Below are 25,530 nucleotides of genomic sequence, written 5' to 3' on the forward strand. Positions count from 1 at the left end.
TTTCTGCTCTCCTTTACCACTTTCATCCACTATTGTGCCCCTCTCCTTTTGGTGCCCTTTTCTTTTTTGGGCATTTTTCTATTTATGTGCAGTTTTCTCTTTGTGCCTTTTCTGCTCTTCGTTTCTATTTTAGTGCTGTTTTCCCCTTGCAACTCTTACCCCTCTTTCAGGCCCCTTCCCCACATTTTCCCTCCCTCCTGCCTCCCCCTTACCCGCTTTTCCCGCATCACCTTCTAGCCTCTTCTCCCCTCTCCTACACGCCTCGCCCACTGCCCATATGTGCTTAGCCCCCCCTTCCAGAACCTACTTAATGGTGGCTGCTGTGCCACTGCACCATTGGTGTGCCAAAGGCAAGCCCGTCTAGGCCTGGACCGAACACAGTGCCAAAATCCCTGGTCCCATCATGCCTCCATAATACTACTCAGCCTGAGTTTGGTCGCTCTGCTTGAGACGCTGCTCACCATGCTGCTGCTGAACCACTCCTCACAACACAGTGGGAGTGTTCTCCTGATCGCATTGCCAATTATCATGCAGCTCCGACACACACACCAGCCAACTACACCATCTGCACCCCCAGCCTTCACCCCATACACAAACCCACACAACACTCGCATGCATGCTGCTCAACACACGATCACTCAGCAAACACGCAACTGCGATCTGGGTCTTACTTAGTAGCGATGCACCAGACCTCCTCTTCATCTCAGAAACCTGGCTAAACTCCACATCAGCACCCGACATCGCCACAGCATTACCGGCAGGCTAAAGGGTTACACAACAGGGCCTCAACCACAAGCCTGTAGGAGGAATTGCAATCATCTTCAAAGAATCCATCAAGTGTTTGATCACCGCAGAAATTGCCGCCCCATTCATGGAACACCTGCACTTAAAATGTAAAATCTCGGATAACTTCTCCCTGGTCGGGACCCTCACCTATCGATCACCCAGACCAAGAACGACCTTTCCCAACCTCATCAAAAACTTTGTTGTCCCGCTTTCCATTGACTCTGGAGCTTGTCCACTGCTCAGCGACCTCAAATGAGTCTTGGAAGACAGGAAGGGCCACTTCTCCACAGCACTCCTCGAAAGACTGAGCAACATCGGCCTCACCCAGCTCCTTCCAGGTGGCACACACATTGCAGGACATACACTGGACCCCATCTACACCACTAGCAACATCAAATACATTGCCACCACACTGCTCACCCGGACCTCCCACTCCATCATTCAGCACACAGCAATTCAATGCAACCACCAGCACCAGACTTCCAAGGCACAGCTGGGGCAAAATCTCAGAAACAGACTGGCTAAGCCTCCTCACCACAGATCAATCCAACCTTACAAACGACTGCTCAAGGGTATCACAAACTTCAATAACTGGATAGGGAACTGCACATACTCCCATGCACCCATCAAAGTTGATAAACCTAGCAGGTCCACGAGCAAGCCAGCTGGTAAACAGAGAACCTCTGAGAGTCAAAGCGACACTGGAAAAAGCTCTTGAAAGGAAATGGAGATCCAGTCACGAAACTGAAGACAGATCAGGCTGCTCTGAGATGCTACCGCGGGCAACAACGAGACACCAAGAAAGTTGCACTAGCTGAACGCATCGAAGGAAGCTTCAACAGGAGCAAGGAGATCTCCTCAATCATAAAGGACTTCACCACTCCTTCCGCAACTGTCAACATCCTTCCCTATCAAGAACTTTGCCACAACCTATCACACTTCTTCTACAGCAAAATCACCAATATCTACAGCATATTCCTACACCAGCTAGACCAGGCCACCCTCATTGCCAAGCTACTAGCAACTAACTAAGACAACCCCCTGATCTAATGGACACCGATCACCAGAGACGACACAGCGACATCCATTCAGGGGCCCCCATGGACCCATGACCCCACCACATTTACAACTTAGGAAACTCCCCGACCAGTACTATTCTCTCCTCTGTTATCAACACATCTGCCACACTCCTGATGACTGCATACATGCAGAAGTCAATGCTCTCCTCAAAAAAACTTCAGCCGACCCAAACCAACTATTCAAATTCCACCCAATATCATTGTTTAGTACCCAGGCCAAGTGATGGAGAAGGCAATAAACAAGCAACTCTTAACCCTCTTTGAGACTCATCACCTACTGGACAACACCCAATCCAGCTTCCAAAACAACCACAGCACCAAAACAGTACTCATTGCAATCGCAGACATCAGGGCCCTCATGTACCAAGGAGAAACAGCAATCCTTATCCTACTCTACCTTTCTTCAGTCTTTGACACCATCTCCCACCACACTCTGATCAGAAGACTCCGCAAAATTGTCCCCCCGCCCCATGGACCAACACTAGATCTGCTTCTTCATCACAGGCAGAACCCAAAGAGTCAGAATGCTACCATTCACATCCGAGACCAAGAAACTGATCTGCTGAGGTCCTTGGGGATCTTCCCCCAGCATCACCCTGTTCAACATTTACATGACCCCTGCTAGCCAACATCATCCAATCCCAAGGTATTTTTCATCTCATACGCCGATGACCGCCATCTCATCCTTTCACTGATGGACAAAATTACGACCTCCAGAACCAACTGCACAACTAGGGTTTCAGACTGGATGAGAGCGAACTCCTGAAGCTCAATACCGACGAGACGGAAGTTCGGATCAGACCTCCCTCTGGGACTCCAGCTGGTGGCCGGTGGTGCTAGGACCAACTCCAACACCCACCAAACACGTTACAATCCTGGGAATTCTCCTAGATGACAAACTCTTCATGACAGGACATGTCAATGCAGTGAGTACCTCCTGCTTCCAAATCCTACGTAAGATCTTCAAGTGGCTACCACAGAATACCAGAGTGACCATCACCCAAGCACTCATCCCAAGCTGGCTTGACTATGGAAATGCACTCTATGCCGGAATATCCTAACAACTCCTATAATGACTCCAGATCATCCAGAATGCCACTGTAAGACTCTTACTGGACCTACCACACCACACCTCAAGGTTCTCCACTAGCTCCCAATTCACAAGCACACCATAATCAAATTCTTCACTCACACATAAAAAACCCTACACAACATTAGACCAGAATACCATAACAAATATATACACTTTTAACAACCAACCAGATGCATATGCTCTACCTTAGTCTCGCTTGCATACAGCCCCCACATTCCCAAAAAAGAAACAAGAGGTCGCTCCTTCTCCTATATCATCCCCAAAACATGGAGCAATTGCCCCCTGCACATCAGGGCCTCCTCCTCACTTCTTGAGTTCCACAAGAAGCTGAAGACCTGGCTCATTGAATAACTCTGCTGGGACCATTTGCCCACTCACCTGCTCAAGTGCCTGGATAACTTCACAAGTAAATAGTTATTTATTTCAAATTTGTAGAGCATGACTAGTCACCTGTGAGGGTATCCAGAGACTGGGTAGCAGTGCTCCGTCAAAAAGCCAGGATTTCAGTCTCTTCCTGAAATACTCAGCGAGGGTGATGCCTGGAGATGCAGTGGAAGGCTGTTCCAGGACTTGGCGGCGATGTAGGAGAAGGAACGGTTTCTTCTGTGACATTTGACAGATGCACTGGGTCTGTACAAGGGTGGCGGAGTGGAGGTCTCCGGACGGTTGGTGGAAGTTAGGTGGCGGTTAATGTATGCTGGTCCTAGGCCATGGAGGGCTTTGTAGGTCCTGTATCAACATCGTGAATTGGTATCTTTTCTGGACGGAGAGCCAGGGGAGGTTCCCATTGGGTTGATGTGAGTCTATTTGAGCAGGTAGAGGATAAGTATGCTGCTGAGTTCTGTATCACCTGTAGTCTCTTGGCGTGTTCGGTGGTAGCTCCTGCGTACAGTGTGTTGCTATAGTCCAGTCGGCTGGTGACTAGGGCTTGAGTGACAGATTTTCTCGTACCAATGGGGAGCTGATTGAAGATTCTTCAGTGCATGTGGAGGGTGTGGAAGCATGCTGAGGAAACTGCATTGATCTCTTGCTTCATGGTCAGCTTGCTGTCCAGGATGATGCTGAGGTTGCCGGCGTGGTCTGTCGGTGTGGGAGTGGGTCCGAGCTTGACAGGCTACCAGGTGTCGTTCCATGGGGAAGTGTTGTTCCCAAAGATCAGCACTTAGGTCTTGTCCTTGTTGAGCTTCAGTTGGTTTTCAGTCTGTGACGTTCTTCATGCAGTTGTGGAAGTTGGTCTTTGTGGTGGTGGGGTCTGCGGAGAGCAAGAGGATGAGCTGAACGTGGTCAGTGTATGATATGATGTTGAGGTCGTGGATTCTGACAATGTTGGCTAGGGGTGCCATCAAGGTATTGAAGAGGGTGGGGCTGAGGAATGAACCTTGATGCTGCAGATGGTGCTCTTGATTTCAGAGTTGAAGGGAAGTAGGCAGATTCTCTGGGTTTGTGCCATGAGGAATGATGCTATCCATCTGAGGGCATCATAGGTTCCGATGTGGTACAGTCACTGGATGAGTGTGGTGGGATATGGTGTCGTACACTGTGGAGAGGTCGAGGAAGATCAGGACTCCGGTTCTCCTTAGTTGAAGAGGGTGAGGATGTCGTCCATGGCGGCTATTCGAGCAGTCTCGATGCTGGGGTTGGTGGAGAAATTGACTGGGAGGCTTCAAGCAGGTTCTTTCTTTCCCGGTATTCGGTGAGCTGAAGGTTGATGGCCTTCTCAGGGACTTTGGCGGGGAAAGGGAGCAGTGAGATGGGGCGGTAGTTCTGGAGTTCGGTGGGGTCGGTGGACAGTTTCTTGTGAAGAGGGTTCTTGTGAAGAGGTCTGACTTCTAAGTGTCGAGAAAGGTGGCTGTGGTGATAAATGCATTGAGGATGGTGGCTGATTTCCATGCCTCCGAGGTTGAAGAGGTGATGGGGGCAGGGGTCCGTGGATGCTCCCGAGTGGATGGAGTTCATGATGTCTATGGTGTTCTGTGTAGTGAGCCGTTCCCAAGAGGGCGAGGCTTCTGTTGGAGAGAGGATGATGTGGAAGACAGTGGTTGGGGCTCGAAGTTCTTGTAGAAGGCGGCTATCTTGTTGAAGTGGTTTGCTGTTCCTGCAGAGATCCTGTGAGGAAGGGATTGTGTTGTTGGTGATCATAGGGCAGGAGAACTCTCTGACAATGCTGAAAGGTTTTGGTGTGGTTGGGGCATGCATTAAATGTGGTTTGCTTTGTCGTCTTTTTCACATCTCTGTAGCTGGTGGTAGTTGTTGAGCGCTGCTTTGCAGGTGGGTTTGTCTATGGTGTCTCCGCTGGTTCAGCATCTTCTTTCCAGTTGTTTGCAGCTTTGTTTCATGGTCCTGAGTTCTGGCTTGTACCACCTTGCTTGTCGGTGGCTCTGCGGGGCTTGACTTGCTTGATGGGGGTGACGCGGCAACGCGGTTGGTGGCGGTGATGATCCAGGTGGTGAAGTTCTGAAATAGCTTGTTTCAGGTTGGTTACGAGGTGGGCTGGGTGGTGTTGAGAGCATCCCTCCATTAGGTTTGTGTCACGTTGTTCCAGCTGCGGAGGCTGTGTTGAGGGGGCAGGTAGTGGTGGTGCTTGGTGATCTTGCGATAGTGAAGTGGACAGTGGAGTGGTCAGTCCAGATGAGTTCTGTGGCATAGCTGTATTTGACTCTGTCGCTGGCTGTGAAAATGGGGTCCAGTATGTTGCTCTGTGTACAGAGTCGGTGACCAGCTGGGTCAGGCCATTGTGCCCATGCATTCCAGGAGGTTGGCCAGGTTGGTGTCTGTGGGGTCATCCAGGGGGAAGTTGAGGTCTCCGAGGAAGATGTAGTGCTTGGATTTGGTGGCTAGCAGGACGATGAAGTATGTGATGGCGTTGCAGGAACCGGTGTGTGGTTCTGGGGGTGTGTAGGCGAGGGTGCCTCTGATGGGTGTTCTGTCATTGGTGTGGGGTTGTAAATTGAGGTGTTCCATAATCCGGGTGGTGTTGTCCTCCGTAGTGGTGCACCACATTGTTTGTTTGTGGATGATGGTGATGCCACCTTGCGGTGATGAGGGAGGTGTCGAGCCAGGTTTCTGTGAAGAAAATTGCATCAGGGGTGATGTGGAGAAGGTGTCCCAGACTTCAGTGGTTTGTTTGCAGAGAGATCGGACATTGAGCAGGAGGCATCCGAGTGGTTCGGAAGGAGTAGCGGTTGGCGAAGTGGGAGCAGAGAGGGTTTCCATGAAGATGGGAGGTCCTGAGTTGCAGGTGAAGAGCCCGTTTTGGCAGGTGAATGGCCCTGCCAGTGGTTAAGGAGAAGTGAGGCAGCAGTTGTGGCAGCACCCAGGGCTCGGAATTCAGCAGCAGAGTCGCTGTGTGTGGTCGGATGGCCAGGGCTCCTGGTGCTGGGCGCGGTCTAGGCGTAGATGGGCACAGACAGGCTTGCCTTTCGCGGGCCGCTACCGTGTCCACGGCACAGCTGCACTGCAGTTTCCATTAAGTGGGTCCTGGAAGGGGGCGGGGCACTGGGTGGCAAGAAGCAAGAGGGCAAACTGGTGGGAAAACCGGCAGCCACTGGTGACATTGCTAAGCAAAAGCTAAGTGGCAGTAACAGGGAACTACTACAAAATCTGGTGGCAATCACACTGGGGAGGGGAGAGACCAGTGGCGGCTCCTCCGCTAAGGTGGAGGAGCATCGCCCACTGCTCTCAGAGCAGTGAAAAAGAGAAAAATTCAATATTAACATTCTTATCATTTTATCTTTTTGTTACAGCGGGCTGTAAGGGCGGGGCGGGCTTGTGGCTCAGGGAGGATGAGTGGTGTGTACATCCTTAAGTGGGTACATAACTATTTTGCTGGCAATCTTGGCCTGGCCAAACATCAATTCATACTTTGCATATTCCCCAACAGGCTGTAATGCATAGCCGTGTGGGGAATATGCACAGGCTCCCTGCCCTTATCTGAGCACCGATCCACAGCACTAAGACCAATCACAATGCTGCATTGCTGCGTTGTGATTGGGTCAGGTGAGCTTGTGTGCCCTGGTGCTTCCTGCAGCTTCTTCCGGATTGGAGTCAGGAAGCGGAGACAAGGAGAGGCGGCGGAAAAAGTAAGTGGTTTAAAAAAAAAAATTCAATTCCCCCATGCCACACCCGTTCCCTACCAGCTGCCACTGGGAGCGACGTAGGCAGAGTCTGGAGACCCTCTGTGTGGAAGCTGGTCGGGTACCTGCTTAATGGGATCATGCTGCGGCCTCCATTAAGAAGGTCCTGGGAGAGGGGCGAGGTGATGGGTGGCGGAAAGCTAAAGGACGAACAGGTGTTAAAAATTTACAGAAATAAAAAATGGGTGTCTCCTGGAGGCAACTGGTGGCAAAGCTAAGCAACAGCTAAGCGGCAGTGACAGGAATTTACTGCAAAATCTGATTCCAATCACACTGGGCAGAGGAGAGACAAAGGCAGTGTCCAGAGACCTGCTACATGGAATTTGGTCGGGGATCTGCTTAACGTGGTCGCACTGTGACCGCCATTAAGTAGGTTCTGGTAGAGGTCGGCGGGTGGCTGGAAGTGGGAGGGCAAACGGGCGACTTCTGGCAGCAACTGGTGACAATGCTAAGCAGAAGTGACAGGGAATTACGGCAAAATCTGACGGGATTCACTCTGGGCAGAGGAGAGATTTATGCAGAGTCCGGAGACCCGATATGTGGAAACTGGTTGAGGACCTGCTTTAGTGCGCTCTACAAGTATAACTTAACAAAGCTTTAAATAAAGGCAGCGTCTCTGTGTACACCTCAGTAGGCGTGGCTGACATTAGTCCTGCCAAGTGTGTTGAGTTATTCATATAAACAGAAGCATTGGGACCGAGTTAACATTACTGAAAAATGTAGGGGGTTTGGAGCACTGACATTTGGGGTTTCATCTTGTCTTACTTGCACTGCTCTCTGTTTAATATTTTACTCTCCATTGTTCATGCACTAATGTAAAGATATCATAGTGACTTTAAAGAAATGTGTGCATAGATAATACAATTCACATTTGACCATTTCTATCTCTCTAAATAAAGTTGTTGTTCCTTGTGCTTATTAAAGTGAATCTTTTCTTTCTGTTTTTTTTCTGATATCAATCTTTCTTTTTATTCCAAGAGGGTATTTATATGATCAAAGTGACTGCCTACAATGAATTCTACAGCACCATACACCAGGTTGGATCATTCTATGTTGAAATAGCACCAACTGGCCTTGTCATATCAATGAATCCAAGTAAGGTCCAAAAGGATGAAGTAGTTCACTTCACAGCATCTCTCGACAAGGGGTCATATGTAACCTACACATGGAACATGGATGACCAGACCACCTACATCAAAGAAGGCAAGAACCAAATAAATCTACATATCGTCATGTTTCTTGCACACTCAGAATTCAACAGCAAATTAAGTGACACAAAATCGTGTTACCAAAGGTTTTAGCAGAATATGAATTTTGCTTATTTCTAATTAGGCTGAGCGAAGTCTATATCCAGTTACAGAAATTTCATACTGAAGATGTATGTTGATTTTCATTAAATACACATGTTTGGCTCCTTTGGCTGCTTTTGTGTGATTGTGGATTTGCAGGAAGGAAGTCATTTGGTTTGAGATTTGTTAGCTGTGTATGTGTGTGCTGCGGCAGATTACTTGTGCACACCATATAAAGTTTTTTAGCCGCTATGCGCCTTTTTACACACAAAAACGAGACCATTTGACTAATTTCTTAGTAATACTACGATTCCTGTCGGCATCAAGGGTCGAAGTCCATAGCAGGCTTTATACGAACAGCTAGAGTCGTACTGCCTAATAAGGTAATTTGAACATGCCGCTAAGTGTTTGTGTGTCAGGCTTGTATGTGTCTGTGATGGCTAGCCGAATATTGTACATGTATGGGCACCCTTTCTGCTGCATGGTTCAAATTGTGACTGTAGTATTGTAAACCTATCCCACTTTTCAGCCCCATTCATCGGGAATCTCCTTAAACCATGTTATGCTTCACTCTACGTCGTCTTCTGAAAGGATATTCCAAGTTTTTTTTAAGCCATTAATGTTTTTTCCTCTTTTTAACTTGCTTTACTATTTTCTTGAGATTTTTGATTCCTTACCTTATGCATCATTATTTTTCCTCATATCTCTCGTTTGTGGTCCCAACCTATATTGCTTCAAAGTTGTAGCTTATTAGCTTTCCCGATGCGTCTTAACTCCAAGCACTGTGCTAAGGGTATAGTGAAGTTAGTCCGAAAGACCCAACTTAGACCAATCATTGCCCTCTTTGTGATTATTATCTTTACCCAAAATGTTTGGGTGATGTGCCACCTAAAGATAATGTACTTATAAAGAAATCGGGTTATTTGTTGAGGGGTGAGGAAGCCCCACTCAGGCAACAGCCGCAATCATTGTCAGGGTGAACAACAAAAGTCACTAAATTTACCTGTGCGTATCCCTCTGGTACTTTGGTACAAAAGCAGTCAGCCGTAACTTAGAGGCACTGTGTACAGTTTTTATGTAGCAATCAAAAAATAAAAAAGTGAAAACACCATTAAAAAATTCCCGCCACGCCACCTCAGATCTGAACCTAACATATGCAAATCCGCATTAGTCCTACTACAATGGCAGCAGTACACTTCGAACTGCCAGGCCACATCTCCTCTGAACAGGAACATTAGAAACCCCAGACAGATGTCAGCTCAAAGGCTTCATCAGTGGGGTATAGCTTAATTCCTATGGCACAGTGAATATAGGATTTTTTATTTTTTTCCCAAAGCAGCATTCTTACTAATAATTTTTTTTAAATTCTTATTATTAGTTTTTTTAACGTATGTTTTTTCCCCTGACCTTTACATTATACCAAAATGACATTAATTTAAATATTATCAAAAGATGTAAGATGAGGAAAAATCTGGACAGAGGTTCTTTGTAGGCCCTACAGTCCTACTAGTCTGTGCGCAAACATAAGAATAAGAGGGGACAGGAAGGCATGCAGCCAATTAGTGTCTTGAGGCTGCATGGCTGACTATACACCACCTCGAGTGTTCTTGTGCTGCCTGATCCTGTTTTTTAGGTTATGTTTTAGGATTTGTAAAGCGCATGGCTGTCCCGGCAAAGGAACGTCCCAGCGCTGACTGCCAGGAAGAGAGGGTGGGAAAGGAATCTACTGATCAGTGAAAGAGCCAGGTCTTCACTGCCTCTCTCAAGGCTAGAAGGTTAGAAATGCTTCTGATGGAATGAGGCAGAGAATTCCAGAGGCTCGCGCAAGCATCTTAAATGAACGCCCTCCCGCTCTGGTTCTGTGAAACTGAGGGACGTGTGCCAGGTGGAGGTCGGCCGAGTGTTAAGCACGTGTCAGTATGTAGGGAAGGCAAAGATCTCTCAAAATCGCTGGGCCAGAACTTGCAAGAATTTTGTGGGCAAAGCAAAGCGTTTCAAATAGATTCTCTGCTCTATAGTCAGCCAATGAAGGCGACATAGAAGGCCAGAGACCGAGCCTTATCCTATTTGGGGAACATAGGTGTTTAAGGGATCTGATTGTATGTCTGATTTTACCCTTGATATCCAAGTCAGAATATCGATGGTACTAAAAATAGGAGCCAAAATGTTATGAGTGTGTTAATATTGAAATAAGTATAAGGGCTTGTAAATATTTTATTTTCATATTTTATACAATAATGTATGTTTTTAAATATCAAAAACTCAAATATCGTTGTATACTACTGTTTTTAAGTGTTAAAATATTTATATGTCATTTTTATAAAGTTTATGTGAGTGCTAATTGTGTTTGGCATAGTGTGTGTGTATACCGGTTCAACATAAAAAAACAGGTCCCAGCACGCTCTGGTTCCCATCCAACAGTTTATCGTGGCATGGGATGGAGCTTTCATTTTATGTGGCAAGCCCAGCGCGAAAGACGCACTACTTTTAAAATTTGGGGCCACGAGCTGCATAATCAGTGGCATGTGTGCAGGATATATAAGCGGGACCTGCATGCTGAGGCTCATCCGAGGGCTTAAAATAACAGGGCAACAGCTGTAATACTGAACTACAGACCCAGTAATTCGTACTGTAGTGGGCAAAGCACCGTCCATAACCAATAGGGACCAGCTAGTCCATAGCTATAATAATCCAACTTAAACTACCATCTGGCTAGGTGGTGTTGTTGGTTTTAACCCCTTAAGTGCTGCTGACGGCCAACGGTCGTCAGCAGCGCTACCTCCCCAGTGCTGCGCACGACCATTGGACGTCCATTCAGCACTGGTTCCAATGGACAGCGCAGCACTGGGGAGGGATGTTTACACGCAGCTAAGGTGTTAAGAGGTGCAATTCCTGTAAGGCATGTAGACACAGCCCAAGCAGAGACAGCTACAGGGTGAAGAGTGGCAGTGTTCGGAAAACAAAAACAAGGAGAATGAAAAAGATCAAGAAACTAATCACTTGCACCAGCGATTTTGTACTGCACATGCTTGAATGCCCCTGTGGTCTACGATACATAGGGAGCATGAAGCTGTTACTCAAAACTATAATTCTACAACTTATGCGGGCCATAATCAACAGGAATTTAACTAACCCGTGGCAAGACATTTTGAGGTGCAGCATCAAAGTTATAGCAATCTATTAAGATTTTGGGGCATTGATAGGGTTTTGCCACATCCCATGGGAGGAGATCGTGAGAAAACCCTAAGGATATCTGAGTCAAGGTACATTATCGAATTAAATACTAAAGCACCTAATGGATTAAATTCAGGTGAAGAACTGGCCACACATATAGGATGCCGCTAGAGGCCCAATATGTTGCAACTTTGTTAGTCTGGAAGTCCATATAACATAAGAATCACAGTGTTTCTGTGTTTCTTTTTTAGAAAATTCACAATATTGTAATAAGTAGGAGGTAGGTGAGTTTTGAGTGGAAACTTAGTAGAGGAAATGCATTTATGAATTTGATCAGAGGGTACATTACCCAGTCATTTAGGTCTCCTTAGAGTCTAGGTATAATGAAATAGTGGAATCGTGTTAGAGTACATTACCCATAACTGTTACGTAATTCAGCAGCAATGTAACTTGATAGTTATGATAATTATAGGACCAGCATTCTCTTACTGCAACTAGAACTTCACACGTGTAGTACATATGTGTGGTCTCTGTGAATGCCTCCTGGTATTGGTTCTGAGGCACTCTTCATGGGTTCATTTAGTGGCAGATTAGCGGCCAATAGAGTAGAATTGTGCCAACAGGCGTCTCGCATTATGACCGTACAAGAAGAGCTGACACCTAGGAATTGCGTGTAGCTCAATAAATGCGCAATAATGTTCGGCAATTTCCCCAATAATTATGCAAATTGATTGGCTTATCCTGAATGAAATGTCAACATCGCTACGTTTATTTAAATGTTTATTTAAAACTTTATTTAACATCAAATCCTAAAGATATCTGAGTCAAGGTACATTATCAAATTAAATACTAAGGCACCTAATGGATTAAATTCAGGTGAAGAGCTGGCCACATATATAGGCTGCCGCTAGAGGCCCGATATATTGCAACTTTGTTAGTCTGGAAGTCCATATAACATAAGAATCACAGTGTTTCTGTGTTTCTTTTTTAGGAAATTCACATTATTTTAATAAGTAGGAGGTAGGTGAGGTGAGTGTGGCAACTTAGTAGAGGGAATGAATTTATGGGATACATCGTTGTGACCCATTTCCCTACTTCTTGAGTACACTGTAATGATTAGAAGAGGTCTTGCATTTTTTGCCGCACCCCTTCCAGTAATCAACATTACCTCCTCTCTAATATGCACTGTTTTTTCTTTTATTTAGATTTTATGCACATCACCTCCTTATCACTTCACTTTTTTGACCACTGACACTGATGTGCCAGTTCCCACATTCATGTATAATAGAGATGCATATCTGGATTTGATCTATTGAGTCATTGTTGGGGAAATTCTTATTAATAAGGGTTCATTACTCTAAGATTTTGATTTCCGATAACGTATCTGATACATTGCTATGAACTGATTTGCATATTTTCATACAATTGAACGCATTGGAATGTGCTGTTATTTGAACAGAGGGTACAATACCCAGTCATTTAGGTCTCCTTAGAGTCTAGGTATAATGAAATAGTAGAATTGTGTTAGGGTACATTACCCATAACTGTTACGTAATTCGGCAGCAATGTAACTTGATAGTTATGATAATTATAGGACCAGCATACTCTTTGTGCAATTAGAACTTCACACGTGTGATACATATGTGTGGTCTCTGTGAATGCCGCCTGGTATTGGTTCAGAGGCACACATTTATGGTTTAATTTAGTGGCAGATTAGCAGCCAGTAGAGTATAATTGTGCCAACAGGCATCTCGCATTATGACCGTACAAGAAGAGCTGACACCTAGGAATTGCGTGTAGCTCAATAAATGCACAATAATGTTCGGCAATTTCCCCGATAATTATGCAAATTGATTGGTTTATCCTGAATGAAATGTCAACATCGCTACGTTTATTTAAATGTTTATTTAAAACTTTATTTAACATCATGAATTGTGACACTATGAATTATGTGAACGGCGACTAAGTTTTTCATTTTCATGCACCTCGACCTTTATTTCGATGGAAAGTTGGGCACAGGTCACCAAACTTGAAAAAGGATCGCTGAAACACGTTGTTGTGGGCACAACAAAGTATAATTGTGCTATCCTCTGGTGTGTCACTTGTTATCTTCTTCGGAGTTCTGGAGACGTAACGCTTTGTGGAATATATATATATATATATTCACGAGGCTTGCCACTCAAAAGACAGGAAACTGCCCGATGCAAAGCGACAAAGAGTCGACCCAAAAGGTGCTGGTGCAAGGTGATTTATTTAGGTAAAGCCAGCGCTGCCGCTATGACGCGTTTCGCCTTCGAGAAGGCTTGATCACATGATGGTACCTTGTTGTGTCGTCACCAAGACCCTATGCGTGAAGCAGAGAAGGCAATGCGTCATCATCTATCCCTTCAGATGCAGGTGATGCACCAATTCTGAGCCACGCAAGTCAGAGATGCATTGTCATTGAAGCACAATATGCAAGCAATGTATCGTTGTCAAAACACGCAAGTTGAGGATGTGCCTAGAACCGGAGGCAAGGAGCCGTGCAGTCAGCGATGAGATTTCTTCAGCCCTTCCAGCAGCAGCGATGCACTGGCACAGGGCCGATGTGCCAGTACCAAGCAGCGCAACAAGGGCGATGTGTGAAGTTTGGTAGTTGCAGCACTTATACCCACTTCCAAGGCCCCAGGGCTGGATTGCCACTCCTTGGTAGGGCAAGACTCTCAGTTGGCAGAGTGCAGGTGCTGTAGGTAAATGGGTTGGAATTCTTTGATCTCTCTGGGACTTCACAACATGAGGCAAGCAGACAAGCCCCTTGAGTCACTCTGGTTCTGGGTTAGAGTAATGCAGATCCAGTCCTTCTCCTCCCAGGCAAGAGGGAAGAAGGTTAGCACAGCAGAGCAGGAGTCCAGCAGAGTGGAAGTCCTTGTAGTATCACAGCAGTCCTTACTCTGGGCAAAGTATTCACAGTTCCAGAAGTGTACGGAGTTGTTAGTGTCGGGGGTACTGAAGGACTGGGTTATTTAAGACCCAGCGGTGCCAGGGGACAACACCTGAAACCTTCGTGGGTAACCTGCTCCGGCGTACAAGTGACAGAGACACGGGACACTTCCTTCGGCGTCAAAGATTCGAGTTTTATTTACTGCAGGGAACACAGAAGTCACGGCAAGTACAACGCGTGCTACTTGTGGAGACTGCTTCAAATTGCTACAAGTGGGTCGCTGCTTTTATACAAGTTTCTTCCATAGGGTTACATGGCACACAAAGGTTTATGGCTTGGTTCCCATAGTTATCCCCGAGAGGGGTCGCTTTGGTCACTTTGATACATTCAAGGTCCGGAACATAAGTGCGGAAACATTTGGCGGTTCCCAACTGCAAAAACCCATCTTCCCACCATTAGTACATTCCATTCAGCAATAAAACAGATCGAAGAAGGAACAAGGACAGGTGCGGAGGAAGATGGAGACAGTGGGGAATTGGAAAGGGTGTAAAAGAGGAGGTGTCGGGGAAACACGAGCTACAGGCATCAAAGGGACGTGCCTAATGAGATGCACGGCTGAGACAATAAACCGGCACGGCAAGATGAGCCTCGAGCGGGGCCATCTGCCTTACAGTATCATCCCCCTCGTCATAAAAACATTTTCAAAGGACATGTGTCTTCCGTAGATATCTTGGGAATCCCAGGTTCGCGAAGCGGACAACGTCCGTTCGCTGGCTACTTGAGGGCAAGAGACAAAAATGGATGCCATATCTAAGATGGAACCCGTGGGTACAGATAGAATAACCCACGTAACAGACGAACGGTTTAGGTTAGCACAGCGAAACTGCATACACCCACTAAACTCGTCATTTGCGGTTCATAGATACCAGACTCGACCATATTCTTGCGAGTCGAAAACACCACTTACAATTGTCACGGAACCTCAGACGCTCCTTTTGCCCTCATGTAGGCAAGCACTAGTCGGAATCATACTCGATATTCATCAGACCATCTAGATGTTGCTGTAACATAGCTCTGTCCAATCGAGCTTCTTTGGTAACAGGCGGCTGTCTTATACACGTTGTAGCACAGAGGCCACATAAGGCAGGACCACACTGCACACAAAGGCAGCACGTGAACAGGAATGCCACAACAACTCCGATAATCATCAGAATCTTCCAACCCCAAGTCGACATCAGGCCCCAAAACCACCCAAGTAGCGTCCAATCCCCTACGTCCACGTGTATGGACTCAGAGATCTTATGCAACTTTGAGATGGCTTGATAGACGGTCGGAGCGTTATCTGGAATGAAAATACAGCAGCTCGAATGGATCACCTTGCATACCCCACCTCGATCTGCTAAGATCACGTCTAAAACCATACGGTTTTGTAACGTCATAAGTCTATCCGCCTGAAGTTCTGTGGTGATATTACCAAGGGCACTGGCAGTAATATTAGCTGTCGATTCTACCACTCGAGTCAATTGTCTCAGGTTCCTACTATTAACCATAGGCCCCCAAAACGGGAGGAAACCCTTGAAAAAGTCTCCTGCCTCTTGACCGGCAGTATCCTCTTCGCTAATTACGCCTCTCACAACTCTAGTCTTGTGATAGTCTGCATCTACAGTGAACGTCGGAGGCAACAGATTTGCGATAAAACATGAGCCCGCAAAGTCGGAGGGCAACCATGCATACGCACGATCATGGCAGACAAAGTATGTACCCTTGGCAGCCAGAAACACAGGGGATGAGATCATCGGCCGAATGTAATTCTCAGTGCAGGCACTCGCTCCGAGTCGAGCTTTCAATCTTCGGCCACGACCCATTAAACAAAAATTACCAATGTGGGGTACGACCCATATCGGAGGTGAGCTTTTAAGCTGTTTATCACTCGTGAGCGCACTATATTCAACCTTACTCAGGACCCTATAGGCTTGTACCTCTTCCTCCGGAATGAGCGACGGCTCATAGATATCTCTATCTAAGTCTTCTATCGCTATAGACAAAGGCTTGTGATACGAGCCAGGGCCAGAGTAGGGAGAACGCGGCTCTCGACTGGGGTAAGAATCTAGTGCGCTTCGAAACATTGTTTGAAATGCTCGAGCGGAACCCTGGGAACTGTACGGTAAAACCAGATATGGAATTGCCCTATCCGTAGTATGTGGCATCAACCCACACACCCAACAATTAGTAGTGTTAACCACTAACTGGTGCTGATGAAGGAGCTGGATAAAGGAATTATTACGGAATTCTACACGTCTAGCCTGCTCGTGTTCGGGTAAGATATGAAAAGAATGAGGGGATGCAGTGGAGGTAAGTTTAGGGTCAGAAGTAGGAGTAGGTATGGCAGAAGGTAAGAAGTACGACATCATATAGTACACCCCACCCGCCAATAATGCAGAAACAGTCAAAAGCAATATAGATATCTGAAACATAAAACATTTCGTACGGCTAAGTTGTTGTAGCTCAAATCTTTGTGCCTGTGCTTTTTCCACATCCATCAGCTTTGAAAACGCCATCCCCTATGACCGTCCGCAACGTTTCTTGACGCACTTCGTTCTGTGTAGCAATAGTCAATCCCTAGGAGTTCCCAGGAACCGACGGTCTTTAACCTAGCGTCAAGACCTACTAACCAGAAGGAAGTACGCGCGCGGCCCTACGGCCTTTATTTACAATATATATGCAAATGTCTCTCAGCTGTGGAAGCAAAAATACATAGAAAAAGAACCTTCAATATATACAAGAATAATTGCAATGATACAGGTGTTCAGACTGATCGTGGAAAACGGGATAATGCAATTGCCAAGGGGCAAAACAAAACTTTATTTGTCCTTAGTGCTGGACCGCAAAAAGTATTGAGTTTTCCCAGGACGTGTCTGTTCGTCAAACAAAGGATCCGTTGAAGAAACAGGGTTCTGTTGATCAGTCGAATGTTCTGGTCTCGAGTCTTTTGATGACAAATGTTCAACAGTATCTTTCTGCTGCACTGGGGATTCTCCGACAGGTTGTGCGTCGCTGAAAGGTACAAACGCCGGCAATCCTTCGGATTCAGCTGAAGCAATGCCCCTCCTCACCCACGAGTCTGCCGGTAACGGAATAGGAACTTTCTTCGTATGGGTGGCATGCACCCAATTTTTCCGGCCCTCTAAACGAACGGCAGTTTTCGTGGCAAGAAGGACCTGGTAGGGTCCGGTGAACCTGGGCTCCAAGTTCTTCTTACGAGCAAAATTTCTGGTGACCACCCAGTCTCCGGGCTGGAGCTGGTGGCCTGGACCCTCCGTCTGCGTCGGCAATGCTTCGTAAACCTGTTGGTGAATTAACCTCAGTTTAGCAGTCAGATCATGAAGATAGTCAATCAACATTGGGTACTCAAGATCGCGGAACACACCCGGTCTAGGGACCCCCCACACATTCGCAGGGCGACCAAACACTATTTCATAGGGACTAAGCCCTACTCGGGAGTGTACGGTTGCCCTTGTTGACAGTAAAGCTAAGGGTAAAGCGTCAGGCCACGAAAGACCAGTCGTAGCCTGAATCTTCGCTAGTTTTAGTTTAAGGGTGCCGTTATACCCTTCAACCAAACCAGCTGACTGGGGATGATTGGCGCTGTGGAATTTTTGATTAATTCCAAGGCCTTTGCACACACTCTTCATCACACTCCCCACAAACTCACTTCCGTTATCAGACCATACAACCCGAGGCATTCCGTACCGAGGAAAGTATTCCTTCAGTAGGATTTTTGCCGTTGACAAAGCAGTGTTGTCCTTGAGAGGATAGGCTTCAATCCATCGGGAGAACGCGCAAACCACAACTAAAACGTATTTCAGGTTATTGCATCGCTCCATATGGATGAAGTCTAATTGAATCACCTCAAAGGGACACGAAGGGGGAGCAAAACTACCAGGAGGAGTTGGGGTTCCCTTACCAGGATTGTACAACATACATACCATACAATTCTTAACCAACCGTTCAGCACATTTCGTGATACCATCATTCTTCCACACAGGGGACAGCAACTTGCAAATACCTTTCACGCTAATATGTGCTAACCCATGTGCCATTGTCACAATAGCCAGCACATACGCATCTGGCAACATCCATCTCTTATGTTCCGACAAGTCTACCCAACAACCATTCGCATCCAACTTTCCCGTACTTTCATTCCACTTCTTCTTTTCAGTCTCGGTGGCTTCATTTTGTATCGCCTTCACACTCTCGATAGTGTCCTCACACATACTAGTCTCCGCAGGCCACCTAACCGAACTTGCCACATACATTCGAGTGCTAAGGTTCCGGGCAGTCTCCTTAGCAGTCTCGTCTGCAAACGCATTACCGCGTCCAACATCATCCGTCACCTTACGATGCGCACTACATTTAACAATCGCTACCTGCTTAGGCAACGTGAGTGCATCCAAAAGATCATTCACAAGCTGGCCATGCTGAATCTTCGTACCATGCGACGTCATAAAACCTCTCTCTCTCCACAATCGTCCAAAACTATGGGCGACGCCAAACGCATATTGGCTGTCGGTAAACACATTCACCCGTTTCCCTTTTGCTAACACACACGCTCTAGTAAGAGCAACCAGTTCCGCAGCCTGGGCAGAATTCTGATTCAATCTTGCAGCTTCAACAACAGTATTCAACGTCACAACAGCATACGCAGTGGTGACATCGCCATTCGGCAATTTAAAACACGAGCCATCCACATACAACGTTCCATCTGGATCTTCTAAAGGGGTGTTTTTAAGGTCCACTCGACCTTTTGTTTCCTCTTCGGTCCTCAAATAACAGTCATGTTCTGTTATTTCATCTGACTCTGTGCTAATTGGTAACAAAGTTGCCGGGTTCAGAACATTGCAACGTTTTATCTGAATATGACTTGCCAGCAGCGTCAACTCGTACCCAGACAACCTCGCACTCGTCAAGTGCTGAGTTTTCGTACGATTCAAAAGAGTATCGACTGCATGCGGAACCATCACCGTAAGCATATTATCCATGACCAATCCTGCTGATTGTCGGATGGACACCGCAGCTGCCGCTGTTGCTCTCAGGCAACTTGGCAATGCTCTAGCTACCGGGTCCAAGGTCGAGGAAAAATATGCACATGGACGTTGCTTACCACCAATAGGTTGCGTTAAGACACTCAAAGCACAACCTTCCCTCTCGTGAACATATAATGTGAACGGCTTACTGTAGTCAGGAGTACCTAACACAGGAGCCGAACACAATGAATCACGTAATTCAGAAAAACTCTTCTGACATTCCTCCGTCCATGGTAAAGGAGTTGAAACATCCTTGCACGTAAGAGCCACCAATGGTTTCGCTAGCAATGAAAAATTCGGGATCCACTGTCTGCAGTACGACGTGATACCTAGAAAGGCACGCACATCTCTTTGTGTTGTTGGCACAGTCATTCGCGCAATTGCTGCAATTCTCTCTGGGGTCAACCGCCTTCCCTCCTTTGACAATAAGTGACCTAGATAGGTTACTTCTTGACAACAATATTGGAGTTTAGAAGGTGACACCTTGTGATGTAAGTCACAGAGATGTTGCAGCAACGACACCGTAGCAATTTTGCAAATGTCCTGAGTATCCGCAGCTACCAATAAGTCACCGACATATTGGATTAAAGCCGCACCAGCCGGCAACGTAAACGCATCCAGTTGACCCTTCAAGGCTTGACTGTAAATCGATGGACTCTCACAGTAGCCTTGAGGAGCGCGTTTAAACCGGAAGCTGCGTCCACCAAGAGAGAAACCGAAAAGGTCTCTGCTCTCTTCAGCAATCGGAATACTGAAGAACGCATTCTTCAGATCGATCACCGAAAACCAAGACGCAGAAGCTGGAATCAGAGTCAGTAGCGCCGTGATGTCAGGCACAACAGGGAACTGAGGAATCACAATTTTATTTACCTCCCGTAAATCGATAACAAAACAATAAACAGGTGGTTTCGAAGGATCAGTACGTTTTAAAATAGGCAGTACAGGGCTGTTGCACATGTTTCCCCGAGTCTCTTCAATAACGTCTTTGTCGATCAAATCATAGATGATCGCTAACAGAGCTCGTTCACCATCAAGAGAGATACGATACTGGGGAATACGTGGCAATCGCACATTAGATTTCAACTGAACAACATAAGGGGAGATGTCAAGCAGGCCCACATCATTGGGACCTGTTGCCCATAGAGATGCAGGAAGAGAACTCAATTCCGGTGGAAGCTTATCGAGAGACAAGTACATAGGAGAGACAACCCTCTCTCCTAACGTAAGCTTTACACCTGCAGGAGAACAATACAGAGTTGCGTACAAACGTTTTAGCAAATCCAGGCCCAAGAGATTTTCACCACAACCAGTAGTCAAAATCAACGGAGCTTCAAGCTCACGTGGCCCAATTGTAAGAGGCAAAGGGCGTGAAACTGGATTGCTAACGGGGGCGCCAGAGAATCCAACGGAAACATTTGTTAAGCCAGACAAAGGTGCGCCAGGGAGTTTTGAATGCATAATGGAACTTTTCGCTGCACCAGTGTCCAACAGAAAAGGCTCAACGACGCCCGATGTAGCAACTGCGACGTAAGGCCCTCTCTGATCAACCGGAACTGATACCACTCCCTCTCCTTGTCTATGGCTATCCTAGTAATTACTGTCGTCCGTTCCCTGATCGACGTAATAATCGTCTACATTGTACTGCGCAGATCGTCCTTGCGATGATCCACGTTGATCGAAACAATGATTAGAATTTGATGAGTTGTCTGAACGGTCATTTTGAGCACCACGACCTCTACCACGTGATGTCTGCTGAGAACCACCACGACCTCCTCTAGATGAGTTACCACTATTACGATCGTTTAGGACAGGACAATTGAATTTTAAATGACCCTCCTGTCTACAATAGGCACACTGATTGTACCCTAACGAAGATCTTTGAGAAGAGGAGTCATTTCGAGATTGTGATCGATTAGACTGCGACTGTGATCTATTTTGCTGTGAAGCATTCTGATTCGAACGCGGAGGATACGCTTGCTGTAACAACACTTTAGTTTTAAGTTCTTTCGTCTTTTTATCAGCGCGGTCGTTCTCCTCTTTCTCTCTATTCTCATAATACTGTGCTGTAGCCAATATTTGAGCCGAGGTAGAAACGGCCCACGCACTTTCAGAGTTTTTCAACTTACTGCCCAAATCAGGCAATAAGTTAGAGACAAATTTGTCCACGAACAACCGTTGACCACCCTCAGTGCCCATATCCTGCCCACTATGATCGATGAATGCCTCCTCAAATCTCGTAAAGAAGTCGGAGACACTCTCATCCTTTTTCTGCTTACAAGCTGACAATTTGTCCCAATTCACCCTCATAGCTGGCATAAGAGTTTTCATTAGTGTAATTATTCTCTGAGGGAGAGCAGCAATCAACTGTTCGGGTTTAGCACCACCAGTTTGCAACCCATCCGCCGCTATAATGGCCGCCCAATCACCACCTAGTTCGTTTGCGTTATTTTCCTGACGAATCTTAGCCCATACCGGTTGCGGCACAACATTGCCAAACAGCATATCGATATCGGCAAGATTCATTATCGTAGCATCTACAAGCTGCGACAATTCCTTATAGTACCCTGCAGGATTTTTGCGAGGGTCAGGCAAAGATTGCTTCACCTGTAACACTTCCGACCGTTTCCATGGGAGATGTATCCATACTCTTTGGAAATAGGGTGGAACAATGGGGTTAGCATTAGGATCGCCTGGCATCCACACTGGTGGAACTTCCCGCATGGGAAACTGACCAGACGCATCGAACTGCCTCTCAACGTCCTCAACAAACAGGGCTTGAGGTATAGGAGTGGGACGGAAAGATAACAACCGCTCAACAGCACGTCGAACGTTGGTATCCACTATCAGTCCGTTCGAGAACTGAAGTTGTAGATCAGACAAAGCGGTCAACACCTCGTCAGGTGCATCGGCCGATATCTGATCGCGCAAAACTTTGCACATTTCTTCGAAAACAAATCTTTGTGTCGGTACATTGAATTGACAGAACGTATCAAGTACAACACGTGGAGGATTTCTAAGAGGATACGTCATCCAACCCATCGCCATGTTATATAGCGAAGCGCGTTCCCTATTACCGGGAAGCTGACTACGTCTCTGAGGACCATCTGAACCGGCGGACCCAAGAACAGGTCCAAGAGAATGAAAGAAGTTAGCCGCAACAGGAGAAGTACGACTACGAGTAGCTGAAGAAGTATAGCACAAGGGACTAACAAGAGAAGGAGTAGAAACAGAAGCAACAACAGGAGTTAGTAGAGCAGGAACAGTAGCGGGTGTAGGAGTATGCGGAAGTGGAGGAGCAGTAGGAATAGCAGTAGGCAAAGGAGCAGGAACAGTCGGAAGAACGGGTGCAGGTTGAGGAACAGGCTGAAGAACAGGTGGAGGAACAGGTACAGGGGGAACCACTGGAGCGGCGGTACCCTGTACATACGGAGGTGGCGATTTCAGAAGATAAGACATTAGAGGATCCTCAACTGGTTCTTCCTTCTTATCCGACTCCGTGGGCAAAGCAGGATAGCATTTATCTGTGGACATACGCTGTAGCCTATCAAACACTTCCTTTTCCTTATCCTCCTTATCACGCTGAAACTGCTCTGCTTTCTTTACAATGGTAGCAACACCATCTCTCTGATTACGTTTAGTCTGTCTGATCTCTTTCTGTCGGGCTTCTTTACGCCACAACCGAAAGGCATCAAACATGGCCGGCCTTGACTTTTTCGCAAATAATTTAGCCTCTAGATTATCTAAGATTGGAGTCTCAAAGCTACCACGAGGTGGCCAACTAAGGACACCATCCTTCTTAGTATACCGAATCCAATAGTCATTAAAAGTAATCGGGCCTAGCCCATGTTTACTGTAGAGCTCATAAGTGGGAGTTCCAACCGGAGGTATCGGACACGAGTCCTCCAGTCGGGAATCCGTACCACAACGTCTGAAACAACTAAACAAAGTACAGCGACCAGGCATCTTGCACACTAGCCGTGTCTCACAAACTTCAAGGGTTACGGGATTTACCAAGTCCCAGCAAAGAGCAAAAAACCCTTGGTTTTTGGCGTCCGCAGTCGTCAAATATCACAACAAAGTACCAAGAACCACAAATGCAATGGAACCGTGCAACAACTAAGTAACCACAACCACGAACTCTGGGAGCAACCCACAAATACTTAACTCAAAGATCGATGGCGTCACCAGGAAGGCCCGTCAATCGTCTCGCTATACCAAGGTCTACGCCAGGCGCCAAAACAGGTCTACAGTCAGGGCAGCAGTCCGTCGCAGCCGTCAGGAGGCGGGAATCTTCGCGGAAAAGTCTTCGGGCCACTTATTTCGACAACAGGATCGATGAAGCGGAGTGCACCTTCCCTCGGAGATTTCACACGAAGTTCCTCACGATCGTCGGGCTTGGACCGGTACCACTGATGCAGCCCCACGTTGGGCGCCAACTGAAGGACTGGGTTATTTAAGACCCAGTGGTGCCAGGGGACAACACCTGAAACCTTTGTGGGTAACCTGCTCCGGCGTACAAGTGACAGAGACACGGGACACTTCCTTCGGCGTCAAAGATTCGAGTTTTATTTACTGCAGGGAACACAGAAGTCACGGCAAGTACAACGCGTGCTACTTGTGGAGACTGCTTCAAATTGCTACAAGTGGGTCGCTGCTTTTATACAAGTTTCTTCCATAGGGTTACATGGCACACAAAGGTTTATGGCTTGGTTCCCATAGTTATCCCCGAGAGGGGTCGCTTTGGTCACTTTGATACATTCAAGGTCCGGAACATGGTCCATGCCATTCCTGCCCTGCTCCAGACCCACTACAGGGAAGTATGCAGCCCTTTGTGTGGGGATAGGTCACAGCCTATCCAGGTGTTTCAGCTTCTCCCTCCCATCCTACCCAGAACTGCCTATCAGGATGTGGATGGCCCACCAGTCATACTTAAGCTTCCTTTGTGTGGCTGTCTTGAGGTAATGCAAAAAGCCCAGCTTATTCTCACCCCAGACATGCCCTCAGAGACAGGCAGAAGGCACCAAATAGCTAAAGTAAGAAATTGCCAAGTTTCTAAAAGTTAACAGTCAATGAGAACTAGCTCTGGTTTAAATTGTGTGTATGTCTGTGGGTGGAGGAAAACCATTAGGTTTTATGAAGACCCTCACCCACCAACCTAGTTGGTGGCATACTTCATCATCTGGCCCCACCCGAGGTACCGAGTGTACCTCAGGTGTGCTTAGACGCCAGATTACTGCGGAGCGGGTTTTTTTGGTTCGTGAGGGTGCTGTGAGTGTGCTATGAGTGAGGTTTAAAATACTGTCCTGGGTGTCCCATAGACTGTTTTAATGGTGGGCCTCAGGCAGTCAATAAAAATAAAGGCTATTGGACGTGCACGGTAGGCTTATGGCCTCCGACGTCCTGTGCGGCCAACTGGTTTCAGCCACGCCTTTTCTTCTACTGGCTTTCGTCAGGACCTTATATGTGTAGGGTGTTACAGGGGTTAGTATGAGTTTGTCAGTGCCCTGTGTGTAAAGCACACACTACGGTGCTTTTATATGCAAGAGGTGTTTCCTCTCGAGTTATATACCTGATTTTAGCGAACAACTCAGCATGGAGCTCAGCCCGGGGCCAGGACCATGTGCACTTGCGCGATGTCGCTGGTCCCGCAATGAACCTGGTGTCCGGGCAGAGGCTCCTCTATTTGGTGCCTGTAGCCAGTCTGGTGTTTCATGACTGGGTGTAACTCACTATTAAACTTTGTGAATTCCTCCCACACAGTCACACAATAGAGGGATTAGGTTTCCTGTAAGGGCCATCATTGTCAGGATATGAGGGCTGAGCTGGGCACAGTCCCACTTGCAAGTCACTAGGCTGTGCACTGCCTTTACACAAAGAAATTCACACTAGTCCATCATGCTTGCAGCTAGGCTGCAGCCAGGGTAGGAAGGCAGGACACTCCAAGCATGTCAAGGAGAATCTTTAGAAATCTC

At 46.8% G+C, this 25,530-nt stretch overlaps 1 protein-coding gene across 1 annotated transcript in view; it reads left to right on the forward strand.

Moving 5' to 3' along the window:
* PKD1L1 (polycystin 1 like 1, transient receptor potential channel interacting) overlaps positions 1-25,530 on the forward strand; it is a 1,739,639-nt gene that overhangs the window by 630,727 nt on the left and 1,083,382 nt on the right. The window contains exon 16 of the mRNA XM_086964902.1: positions 8,070-8,294. Coding sequence (XP_086821028.1) covers positions 8,070-8,294 — 225 coding nt within the window. The remainder of the gene's footprint in view (positions 1-8,069; positions 8,295-25,530) is intronic.

This window comes from Lissotriton vulgaris, chromosome 4_1, assembly GCF_964263255.1.
Source record: "Lissotriton vulgaris chromosome 4_1, aLisVul1.2, whole genome shotgun sequence".
NCBI lineage: Eukaryota > Metazoa > Chordata > Amphibia > Caudata > Salamandridae > Lissotriton > Lissotriton vulgaris.